The sequence below is a fragment of the Anser anser genome (assembly GCF_964211835.1).
Source record: "Anser anser genome assembly, chromosome: 2".
Lineage (NCBI taxonomy): Eukaryota > Metazoa > Chordata > Aves > Anseriformes > Anatidae > Anser > Anser anser.
Genome location: NC_139721.1, coordinates 93,914,312 through 93,927,655, shown reverse-complemented (window position 1 = coordinate 93,927,655; position 13,344 = coordinate 93,914,312). Strand labels below are relative to the sequence as shown.

The 13,344-nt window shown below is 40.2% G+C and overlaps 1 protein-coding gene across 39 annotated transcripts in view; it reads right to left on the bottom strand.

The window, feature by feature from the left end:
- The window catches only part of CLASP2 (cytoplasmic linker associated protein 2), a 141,807-nt gene that overhangs the window by 87,115 nt on the left and 41,348 nt on the right, over positions 1-13,344 (bottom strand). For 19 of the 39 annotated variants that reach the window (XM_083826476.1, XM_083826484.1, XM_083826486.1 and 16 more), the window contains 2 exons: positions 13,165-13,191; positions 5,697-5,843 (listed from right to left, as the gene is read on the bottom strand). In XM_083826476.1, coding sequence (XP_083682602.1) covers positions 5,697-5,843; positions 13,165-13,191 — 174 coding nt within the window. Of the gene's footprint in view, positions 1-5,696; positions 5,844-6,332; positions 6,543-13,164; positions 13,192-13,344 lie in introns of those variants that run through there. The other 20 variants (XM_083826485.1, XM_083826500.1, XM_083826501.1 and 17 more) reach the window with 2 other exon arrangements.

Here is a 13,344-nt window from a genome sequence, read left to right as displayed (position 1 = left end):
TGAGGGGAAAAAAAGAAAAAAACGTAACGTCCTTGGGGTTTTACTTCATATTCTTCATGCTTGGCATCAACAACATTCTTACTCCAAAATATCTTAAAATGGCACTCAGAATAATTCTTATATTTACATTAATAACGTCCCTTCTTCTGGTTTGCCATGGGATGATTCATCCAGAAGCAATATAGGTTGTTTCAAAAAGTGTTACAACATTATTAGGGCTAAACAGGAAGCTATATATGATAATGCTACTAGGCTAATACACTACATTAATAAAAAAACAGATAAAAATACTTTATGCGTTATCTTCCCAGTGAAGACAACTACAAAAAGTAGAAAGTCTACCTTATTGTTTTAAATTATACTAACTCGTTTTAAATTGTTTTAAGTTACACTAAGAATCATGTTCTACCTGGACTTGAGCAAAGCCTTTGATATGGTCCCTCACCACATTCTTCTCTCTAAACTGGGAGAGGTACGGATTTGAAAGATGGACTGTTAGGTAGATAAGAATTGGTTGGCTGGTCGCAGCCAAAGGGTTGTGGTCAACAGTTCTATGTCTGGGTGGAGGCTGGTCACAAGTGATGTCCCTCAGGGGTCAGTCTCGGGACCAGTGCTCTTCAACATCTTTATCAATGACAGATGACGGAATTGAGTGCACCCTCAGCAAGTTTGCAGATGACACCAAGCTGAGCGGTGCAGTCGATACAGTAGAGGGAAGGGATGCCATCCAGCCAGAGGGACCTGGAGAGGCTAGAGAAGTGGGCCCATGAGAACCTAATGAGGTTCAACAAGGCCAAGTGCAAGGTGTTGCACATGGGCTGGGGCAATCCTACGTATTTATATAGACTGGAAGAAGAAGAACTTGAGAGCAGCCCTGCGGAGAAGGACTTGGGGGTCCTGACGGATGAGAAGCTGGATATGAGCTGGCAGTGTGCGCTTGCAGCGAGGAAGGCCAGCTATGTCCTGGGCTGCATTAAAAAAGGGGTGGCCAGCAGGGAGAGGGAGGTGACTGTCCCCCTCTACTCTGCTCTTTTGAGACCCCACCTGGAATGTGGGGTTCATGGGGTCCACCATGCAGTCCTGGTGCCCCCAACACAAGAAGGATGTGGAGCTCTTGGAACGGGTCCAGAGAAGGGCCACTAAGATGATCAGAGGGCTGGAGCACCTCTTCTACGCAGAAAGGTTGAGGGAACTGGGCTTGTTTAGCTTGGAGAAGAGAAGGCTCCAGTGAGACCTCATTGCAGCCTTCCAGTACTTGAAGGGAGTGTATAAACAGGAGAGGGAACGTCTGCTTACATGTGTTGGTAGTGATAGGACAAGGGGGAATGGTTTTAAACTAAGACAGGGGAGATTTAGGTTGGAAATTAGGAGAAAGTTTTTCACTCAGAGCGTGGTGAGGCACTGGAATGGGTTGCCCAGAGAGGTTGTGGATGCCCCATCCCTGGAGGCATTTAAGGCCAGGCTTGATGCAACTCTGGGCAGCTTGCTCTAGTGGTTGGCAACCCCGCCCAGAGCAGGGGGGTTGAAACTAGGTAATCTTTAAGGTCCCTTTCAACCCAGGCCATTCTACATGATTCTGTATGATTCCATATATGTTCCAGCCCTAGAGGTTCTCATAAACATAAAACAGAAAGTTAATACAAATTCCTGTCCTGATTTTTCTTTTTACAGCAAGCTTTTCTTCCAAATATCACACCACTTTATTGAAATACCAGCATTCCTACACTTAATCCATTTTAAACACTGCTAACTTAAACTGACATTTTGGGAAAAGAAAGGAGCCTGGTCTTCTTGTCAAGGTACAGACTGAGCTTTCTTGTTAACATCTACACACCACAAAACTTCTGAATAGGAAACAAAGGAACAATTCCCTAGAAGTCTTGGAAAGGAGTTCACATTGGCAAGAAAACCTGCCACAGCCCTCTAAGAGATCTTGAAGAACACAGAGACAAGAATATAGTTCATTTGGCTAACATACTCAACTTAAGCCAGTTCCTACTTTAAATTATGGTGTCTCTTTCTATTGAAACATGGCATGCCTTACTGCCAAGAGCCTGTGAGTATCCATTTCTTGGAGTGCAGAACGCACGGTGTGTGCATTCTCAAGGAGGTGGCCTTGGAAAGAGGCTCTGCCACTCCAGTGAATAGCTGAAAACAACTGTGTCAGAAATAAATAGATCAGCTGTGTGGGACACTGCATTTCGTGGCAAATGACTGGTTTGGGGAAGTGTATCAACCATGGAATAAGAAATATGCCAGACAAAACATTGTCCCATTAAATTGAAGATCCAGTACTTCTTATTCTTCACAGGCAAGAAGGTCAGGGTCTGAAAACCTCCAAGTAGTAAAATCAGATGAGAAACAGACTGCTGGATTTCTTACACCCAGAGTAGTACCCTGCTAATGCTGCCCACTCTGATACTTTTCTGGCAAGCTATCTTCCACAGACTTAATCACACCTAATCACACCTGCCAGCATATGTACAGGTCTACAATCTCTCCCATCCCTACTGTGGGCAGGAAGGGATCTTGAATAATAATTCCTAGCTCTAGAAGATACAATCCACCCCCCCCACCCCGTAGGGCATTGTTATTGCTAATGTACATACTTGCTTCACCTGCCTTCCCTGGACAATGATTTTGCACTTCCAGTGCCACCGAAGTGTATTTCCTACAGTAATTTAAGTACCCACCACACTGAAAATCTCTTTTTCCTGGATGGGTCATTGCACTCAAACAGTGCATCTAGAAAGCAATCGATTTCTTAAATAAGAAATATCTCCATAACGTATGTAATGAAAAGCCAAGCATACACCCAACTCAAGAGATATCACCATAAAAGAAGGCGAGCAACATGGCTAAGAGGTTTAATTTTCTTAGCCTTAAGCCAGACTCACCTCCACTTCCTTTTGGAATGGGGGGGGGGGGGGGGAGGGGGAAGGAAAAACGTCTTTCTGAAGTAGCATCGTTGGGGAAAAGGATCTCTGGAATGCAATAACTAGTTTTAAGTAAATCAACTTCTAGCAATCTCAGCCTATGCTCAGCATAATTTCCACCTGCACTGACAGTTCTACCTGGTTACACAAGCTTAAAGAGAAGAATCTGCAGTGAAGGATTGTTTCAGCTGCGGGTCACTGAGATGACCTGTAAGAACTTTGTTAAAAATAAAGAAAAAGCAACACAGATATGGAACTGCTGTGGCTTCTTCCTCCAAGGCTGAAATGTAAATTCTTGATATGTATACATACCTGTACACTCACATGCACAGAGTCAGAGACAACTTAAGTAAGCAGGATCAACATGTGGCAGAATGGTGAAGCGAGCAGTTAGTCCTGAAACACCTGCGGCCAGTGCTTAGGAGGGAAAGGTGAGCCAACAACATCCCCATCATTTACAGGCTCGTAATGCAGTAGTGAGCAGGATTCGGGGCTGCACGTGGTAGAGCCCTAGTAAATCAGCAAGAGCAGACAACTGCTAGAACCACAGACTGCCAAAGAAAGTAATTTGGGGGCTGAAAAAAAAAATCTCAGGTGTCCTTTAGATGCCTGTAAAGCAGACCCAGACAGAAAGTGGATACAAAAGAGATCAGGTTTGTTCACATGCAAAAAGAACCACAAAGTCTCAAGATAAGCAGAATAAGATGCCCTAACTGGACTCCTTGAAGCCCATGGTTCTCTGTGGAGTGAAGCTCTCTAAACCCAGTGCTTTCATGCGGTTAAGACCGTGTGCTTCTGGACACCTGCCCTGTTCATGTGCATTTATCTAGCAACCATTTCTGACTCCTGTCAGACAGGGTACTAGGCTATACATAGACCTCTCATCTAAACTAGGTCCACTGTTCATATGAATAAAGTTAGGGGAAACTCTTCATTTCTAGAAGATAACTTGACTGAGAAATACAAATGGCACCTTCACTAATGCTTTTTGATAGGCTAGGAGATGCAGGATTTTTAAATCCTATGCAGAAGGGTAAGGCCCTCTAAATGCTGACATTTAACATTTCTATCTGCTAGCAAGCTGGTTACTAGACAAAAGTAGTTTCAGCACTGAACTGAAGACCAGAAGGCACATTTCTACCTTCTAGACATTTTGTGAAGAATATTGAAGTTGAAAGGAGAAGGTATAAAACAAGGAACGACCCAAATGCTCTCTTTTTGGCATGCTTAAATGTTGTCCTTATTCCATTTTTTTTTCATTTTATTATTTTCTAAAGATTGGCAATATAGGCAAGGGAGGAAAACCAACTTTTTTTTTAATTAACTCTTTATCTATCAAATTTCTAGATAAACTGATTAACCAGTTAAGTGTTTATTCTGATCTTATTTCCCTTTCCCTGTTCTCTTACCTTCGGGCTTTTATCGGAAAGGTTTTTCACAAGTCCAAATGTAAAAGCAATTCCTCATTAACAAACACTTATACTTAATATTAGACAGACATCAACTATACTTATATTGAAAGAAACAGGAATCCTAAGTGTTCAGTTCTGGTACTACATCTTGCATGTAAAAACCAACCAACCAAACAAACCGTGCTTTAACTTAAAGAAGGTACACAAATAACAAAAAATACTAATAGTTACTTTCAAGAGACAGCTTCCTTTATGAAATCTTTTAAGTGGTGCTTCGTGATTCACTGAGTTGTAAGCACGAGTTGTACTATAGCACCATTGATCCCACCCTATGGGAATCTTTCAATATATTAGGAAGTCTGAAGATCACGTAAGAGATGCAATAAATTGTCACAACATGAGCTATATCTTATTGACAAGCAAATGCATAAGGCAGTTTGTTTGGCATGTATACCTTAGTTCAATTTTTTTCTTTGCTTTGGAGTTCATGTAAGAGAATGTTTCATGAATAGGCTCTGGAAAAAAATGACTCAAAAAATCCCTTAATAAAAAAAAAATCATTTTTTTCATAAAATGCCATACCTGAAGCATGGTATACTTCCACTTAATTATGTATTTTTCTGAATGTGTACATGAACCATCAAAAAAGCTGTTATTTTTTTTTAAGCAGTAAACAGTTGCTTGTCAGATTCTGCCCCTCCTCACTATTAAAAAGGAAAAAAAAAAAAAGGAAGGGGGAGGATGTCCACATTCAACAGTTACAATTAGTCAGCATCATCATTACCCTGCTTTGAAGTCCACCATGCAAAAAAATCTGGCAAGTATTTTGGCCTTCATTTTTGTCTTCTACAACCAATTTCACATTACTCTGACAGTTTAAGGAGTAAGAGGAGTCATTCAGCTGCACTACGTACCTCTGTTGAGGTACACGATTGATGGCTTGCCCTTTCTTGCCATGTGAAATGGTGTAGACCTTAGAGTAAAAAATCTCACGTACACAGATCTACTCCAGAAATTCACAATACATTCATTTATACAGTAAGTGATGTGTGGATTCCATCAAAAAAGCACCCATATACTCATTTTTACCAACACAACTACCAACTCCAGATGTTTGTTTCATTTATCAGAGGCCTCTATAAGCTAAATGTACATCCACAAAGCCAGACAGACATGCACACACCTTTACATACAACTAATTACATAAAAGATGATCCCTTACTGTTTCCAGCTCTGCAAAGAATACTGCAGTCATGAATTAAACATCACCTCCCAAAGTTCTGTTTTGTACCCACTCTTAGCAAGGTTTCTGGGAACACCTATTAGGGACTGAATAGGTTTACATTACCTCCAACCTTAGGCCCACCAGCCGAACCTGGCTTTCTTGTACTGTTGGAAGGATTTCCTGGCTTTTTAGGTGCAGGAACCTTAAAGGCTGAAGCAGCTGATGATGGCCTATTTCCATCCACCGACTCTTCATCATCAAAGCTTTTGTCTGGAAAAGGATACATTAAATAAAAATAAAACCATTAGAATGGAGGTATATTTATTTGTTGATCAGCTGTTTTGCTTCACATTTCACAGATTCACAAAATGCATAAATAAAAAAAGGATTTATCACTTTGTCCTCTGTCTGTGACCTGGGAATAAAATGACAATGGGAAACAGCATTTTCTATACAGTAAGTGCTTATAAAACATTCTTTTGCCTCCTTAATTAAACACTCTAAAATTGCATGCAGAAAATGAATCCTACACATTCATTCCCACAAAAGGAAATTATCTTTTAACAGATTGATTTTTTTTGCCCATTTCTGAATATTTTCCCCAAAGGACAGCCCTTAATATGATTTTTATCACTGCAGTCTACAGCTTCTCCTTTTTCTCCTTTTACTCACGCATGCATTTTTCTGCTGCACATCCTCCCACAATGTGTCTACCAGCACTCCCTGCCTCCTTCCTTCCACACAGATTTTTCAACTTACAATCGCAGATCCGCTTGCAGATCAGCCGCCTCATTCCTCTGATAGCTCGCAAATCCCCTCGCCCTAGGACAGACCCAGCACTTCACATGGCCGCAACACAGTGAATTCTCAACCCTAAGCGAAGATGTGATGGGAACCTGCTTGCAAACACCCCAGATCCTCTGCTGAGGTTTGTGCCGGCATCTTTCTCTGCCTTCCCCGCACTAGGTGCCGGCAGAGCCAATGGGCTGCGAGGTGACATCATCAGCAAGGAGAAGGTGGGAATCCTTCCTGCAAATAAATGCGTTCCCACATGCGGCGTCCACCACAATTGCCATTCTGCATTCAAGCCATCAGACCGCCTGCCCACCGCACTCCGGGGTTTGTGCTCCTCTCTCCTATGAGCACAGGTTTGTTAATATCTAAGCAAGGAAGGGATTAAACTCTAGTCGCTAAAGCGGCCTCAGTGCTTTAGAAAACAAAACCTGCAGCAGAACACAACCGTTTATCAATCCGCTTGGTGGAGGAAGGATTTGTCTGTAAGCGTCGACATGGAAAATATACCAGCCTATGGTTCCCATAATAACTAAAATGGGCAAGGCTGAGCCCCAGCTGCACTACAGTAATAGAAGACCAATTTAGCATATTACCTTCTTTAAAACCTGTCACGTCTAAAAAAATAAAATTAATTGCAAACCCTTGTTATCTCTGGAAGGGAGACTATTTACCCGTTGCTTATCCAGAGCTTGTTTCCAGCAAAATGTCAGCTATATTTAATAATATAGCCTCCCAAAGGGAAGCAGCTTTCATTAAAATGGTAAAGCAAGGCTTTTCCCCTCTCTGCAGCATTCGCAGCAAAACCTAACATTAGAACAACCCACATTTAACATGTCAGAGATCACTGGTCCTGTAGCAAAGGCATTTTTCTAGCACTAGTGAAAAGCTGTGTACTGCACTAAAAAAATCTTGACGATTAAAGAAACAGCAAAAAAAAGCACAAGAAACGTCTGGACACACAGCGACACCTTGCATGGCGCTCATCCCACCCTCTCCTCTCTCACAAACACCAACTTGTAAGAGAAGCTCCTCATGCTCACTAGGGTGCAGATCTGCCAGGTGTGGGGCCACAGCATCGCCCCCTGGCCCCACATTGCTGCGGGAGCAGCATGGGGCTACACAGCCCAAGGGCTGGGAAGGCGGATGCATTCCCATCCCTGCTGCTTGTGCTCCCAGCAGCACAAATAGAGCCAGGCATCACGGTTTTGAACAGGGAACACCACCAGCCCGATGCCAGGTTGAATGGAATAAGCCTCATACTGTAATAGGGATGCAAATGACGATGGTTAAAGTCTAGGACGCCTGCAATGCTACAGGTAATTTTAGAACAGCATTAGGTAATATCTTGCAAATTTTTAAGCAGCCTGAACAGACCAACACTGACACATCAATATGCTATTGTGAAAACAGATCAAATGTAAATATTCAAATAAAGCAACAAAAACATTTTTGATTTTTAATATACAAAATGAAACAGGCTACATTTCATGCTACTACCCAACTGCACAACAATGCAACATTGATATGCAAATATTGCACAAGAGGCCTTTGAAAAAAATGAATTTATTTACAGCATAACGTTAAAAATATGAAGTGAGCATTTGCTCATTTAAGCAAAATCTCCTAATCAACCCCCCCCCCCCCCCCCCCCCAAAAAAAAAACTAACAACAGAAACTGAACAACCCCAAACAACACTGTACTCTGGGAACCAAACATTCCTAGTTACCAACATGTTGGATAATTAGGGGCCCATATATTAAACAATGCTCTGGATAATATAGTCATATTTCTAAACCTCAAAGACTTTTTTCATATACCAAACATTGTTAACACTGGATTAAAAACCTACCCTATGAAATAGTTTCATACACTTTTTCTGTCCACAGAAAAACCTAGCCTTTAAAAAGCCATTTTTTCCATTTCTGTTTTCCCCACCCCTTCAAATGCAAAGGGATTTTTTGAATCACAGAACTCACCTTGGCCACTGATACACAGACATTCTTAATTGGTCTTTTTCATGATTTATGTAAAAAAAAATTGAAGTACACTCACCACAAGTTACAGCACATTACCATCTTAATTCTAAGTTTTAAGGCTGAAGTAGCAAGTGTTGAGGTGTATTTTTTTTTTTAATAAAGAACAGGAAAATTTTGTACCACCTTTCACAGAAACCTAAAGTTTTTCTCCACCCGTTTAGGCCTTCACAGTTTTATTTCCCTAGGCTTTATTAACAGCGTAATACCGATTTATCTTTAGAAACACTTCATTTTCAGAAAGACCCCTAGAAGTATTTGTGAATACCTGAAACATGCAATCTTCCATGAATACGTGCTTTCCACACATTCTCACTTGCATGCCATGACACTTGTTTGCCTCTCTCACAAAAGCACTTCCATGTAGCCCAGAGCCCAGACCTCTGGCTCGAGGTACAACTGTTAATCCGCAGGGCAGAAGCAAGGTGTGGGTCTACAAAAGCCAGCGGAGCTGAGACAATTTACTACGTGCCCCCAGTTAGCTCCCAGAAAAGGGCTGAAGCTACTGACTCCCCGTATGCAGCGTGATGACGGTTGTACTGACAGCACCCAGCTATGACTGTAACGCTAGTTTTGTGTAGTCTGCAAATGAAATTATTTTCTCCAATGGAAGCCATAAAAGACTAAGTATAATTGATAGTTTCAAATCAAGTCCATCTGAAGGATGCAAATGTTTTCAATCTAGAATGGCTTTGAGAAAAACAACTAAAAGCAATTTAAAGTGTATTAAGATAATTTACAAGGCCAAACACTTTCAACATGTCTAACTGTACATTTGCAAATATACCTGACAGCTGAAAGAGCACTCTCCTAGCAGCATTTATAACAAAGTTCCAAGCTATTGAAAATGAGAATAAAAACCTGTATGAATTGCTAGAAATGTACAAAACATGTGAAAGGAAGAACACAATTAATGAAAGAGACCACATCTCAGTTAAATCTCCTAAGACTGTCCTTGTACTCAGTATCTTCATAGTAGTAAGAGTATTGGTGCTAAGTACTTCCCCACAGAGGAAAGCCTGGAATCTAGTATTGCCAAAAGCTCCTGAAGAAACCTAGAGAGCACCAAAGGTTCTTACTCTGGTACAACTTTGCTTCCAGATGAAGAACTTCCAGCTAGAAAAGTACCAAAAAAGGTTGTTATATTCATAAAGCTAGCAACACAAGTTCCAGCATTACAAGTTTTCTCCTCTATAGTAGAGGAATGAGAGCTCCGCAGTCAGCATGTGTTCTACAAGGGCTCCGTAGCAAGTGAACTGGTATCCAGGAGTTCAGGCACACTTCTACAAAACGTTTCAGAAGAGTCAATTGAGTGTTTCTAGTAAAACAAACAAACCAGCCAACCTGACCAACAGATTAGGCTCTAGAGTTTGGTAAACTGTAAGTTCTGTAAGTTTCATAAAGTTATTCAAAGATTAAATCCAGACACAGCTGTTCTACTAGAAACAGAAACCAGATTTGTGAACCACAGCAAAGATTCAAATACTAAAATTCTTAAGTAACACACTATGCAATTTGAATTAAAAATAACTGAAAGATAAAGGATATCGTTCTGTCATGTAGCACTACCCTCGGTGGCCAAATTATGCATATGTATTGCCTGTTTTAAAAATTATTCAGACATGTCAAAGGATAAGTACTTAAAACCAAACTCAATATTCAAAGAACATTCCAGTACTCCCAGTGCTGAAAACTTCTTAACAACCTATTTACTCTGATTTGGTTATCAAGCAATAATGGTAATTACAGATGTATGCAGGGACAAAAGAGAATCTAAACCTTTTCATATCTAGAGAAAAAATATTTTAGTGCTGATATATATTAAGTGAAAATTAATTTCTTGCTACCACAACTCAAGCCTTTACTTATTTGGTCTTACGAGTAATAGAATTGATGTGATGTTTAATATCTAATATTTTCTAAGTCACAGACAATAATGAAAGAAATGCATCATCATCTACATGCCTGTAGAAATTGAATTTCTACACTCTACTCATGCTACTCAGAAGAAGCTAATCAGAAGATAACTGATCTTAAAGCAGATCCCTAAGTAACACCACAGTAAGAAAAAAAAAAAAACAAGATCCCTTGCAGTAACAGTGAACTAAAGCTGGCCATAAAGGCAAAAAAAGCAGCAGTCAAGATCTTGCACGGGCTGTGAATACCAATATGTAGTGTTTTAAAGCATGTACAGAGTAGTCAAAGAGGACAGTAAAACCGCTTCTAAACCTTGATTTTTGTTAAAACATGTCCTTCCTATAACCATTCTTCTTTCAAGTATTGCTAATAGATACTATGATTTCGGACTACTCTTTAACAGTTCCTCTTCCGCACCACAAACACACAAACTGTTTATAAAAACATTATTGCAAAATCACACCTCAGCAAAACAATGACAAGTAGATTCAACTCCCAACCTTTCCCTCCCACATCCTGCACCTACCAAGAGGCTCCAACTGCCAGTTGACGCTGCACAGACATAGCCAGCATTAACTACTTGAACAGCTGGGACTGAGTCAGTAGCTCGCTTCCAGCTGAACTGGTACGCCTGCAACAACTTCCACCAAGCGTGAAAAGGAAGCCGCAAGCAATAGGGATGCATCAGGTTAGTTGATCCTTCTAATCCATACTTCAAGCCAATGCCCCACACTATTTAGCAAGCACTTTATCCCTTACACATCAGGCATTCCATACAGCAGGAATCTGTTTGTCCTACCACAAAGGACAGATTCGGCTGACTACGCCCATTCATTCTAAACCCAGTTTAGACAGTCCTGGGCATCCTGTCTACCTCCAGCTGACATTCCAGAAGGGCATCCATCTCCTGCAGGTCTTGTGCCACACTCTGTACGACATGGCTCAGCTGGAAGCTGCAGAGCATCTTAAAAGGCACTACCTGCCTAGGTTTAGGCAGCTGAAGCACACCCAAGATGCTTTAGACCGAACACAAAGGCAGAATTCCCAGTCATTATCCCTGTGCCAGTGAAGGTAAAGGAAATAAAAAGAAAAAAGAAAAAACACACCAACCAACAGCAAAATAAACAACAAAGCACAGAAAACAGAACAAATAAAGAAACACAATCAATGTATTGCAACCAATTCTGAAGCCAAATTTACTTCACATGCCATTTTTTTCAGGCAGTTCTAGTGGACTACAACATCTTAAAACAAACAACCAAAAAACACAAGCACAGGAAACCCCAAACAATAACAGGAATGGGGTAAACAAATCAGCCAAATGTATCACAATTTTTTAATTGGATCAACAGCATAATGTTCCCCTAACTTTCCAGTAAGATTGCGAGGTGGAGCATGGCTCTACCACACTCCACTGATCGCTACAGCACAGTGAAATAGGTCCATGTCAGATGCGCCTTGAAACAAACAAAACAAAAGAAGCAAAACATACCACCAAGAATCTAAATGAATGTGGCAAGAGAAGAGGGGAAAACTGGAAAGAAGAAACTAGACCTGAGAGAGACATTTAGAAAATAAATATTTAGGGATGGCAATCACACTTGCCACAACAATTATTCCAATTTCTTAAAGCCTATCTAATTATACTACTAATTTATCCATTTCCCTCAACAGTTTCATGAAAGACTATCTTCAGAGAAGACTTAATTCAGTAAAAATATAAAATATTCCAATAGTATTTTCCTCACCCCAAATAAAAGCCAGTCTTACACTCCATAAACTCTACTGTCTGTCTGAAAGACAGGATTTAGAAGACAAAGTTTCAAACAAAGCTGCAAAAAAGCCAAAACAAGCAACTGAGCTTATTTCTCCTTCCAAGTCAAGCTTTGTCCCAGTCTCTAGATCTGAAATATCTTCCTCAAACTGAAGTAATTTTCTCATTTTTATCATTATCTACTACAATTAAGGGAAGGATTCTGCAAATCTGGATCTATCTTTAACATTTGCAGCACCTGTAAAATGATTTCCACTGTCCAGTTGCATTTGCAGAACTTTTTCCTTTAGTCAATTTTAAATTATTTACCTTCCAATTGGGCTTTCCTTTGTTATGCATTTCCCAAATGTTACTCCATACTGAAGATGCAGTCAGTATTTCCGTACTTTGAAAGTCAACAGCTTTATTCACAGCTTTCCTCAGGTGCATTGAATAGCCTCCTAAATCAGCACCTAGCAGTCTATGGCCTACTAGTAACTAAAGCATAATTTAGTCAGTAAAGGGAAGAGGGAGGGGGAAGAAAAGGATAGCCAGGATTTCTAGAATTCATGACAAGGCACCATCTACAGCAGGATTCACAATTAAACATGAAAAAAGTACATACTTAGTCTTATTTTTCCCTCAACATTTCTAGGATGTTGTTGTTTAAAGGCCACACTACACTCAGTGCTAACATGTTAACATAGTGTTGTGGGAATAACAATCAAAAAAAAAGCATAGAAGGAAGAGAGACATTATTTGTAGAGGAAATCACAAGTAAATAATTTCTGATAATGTAAAGACATAAGTTGATTCAGTACCTGTATCGCTGTAACTGATGGGAATACTCCTCTGTTCCAACACAAAGTAAAATTTTAAACACCTGTGCTGAGGTGGGTACTCTTCTATGAAATTTTAGAAGGAAAGCTGAGAGGGGCAGGAAATTCTGAAACAATCAGGACCTGTGGCAAATGAATATGAATACTCCCATATAAAGTCTCTCTACCCAGACAGTGATTATAATGAAATTGGGTAGTTCATTTAAAATAGTAATAACCACAAAGAAATAAAAGGTTTGAAGAGGATTTTTACCTTCTTCATGGCTGGTAAATCTATGAGCTACAAGAGAAAAAAAAAAAGACTTGTTATTTACATCAAAAGCTGTGCTTTATTTAACTGTTGTAGCCTGCTTACTGAAGACCTGATTTCTTGGAGAAACACTTCACTCCAGCTGCTAAAGTTACCCTGAAAAAAGCTATTGGTACAAGTACT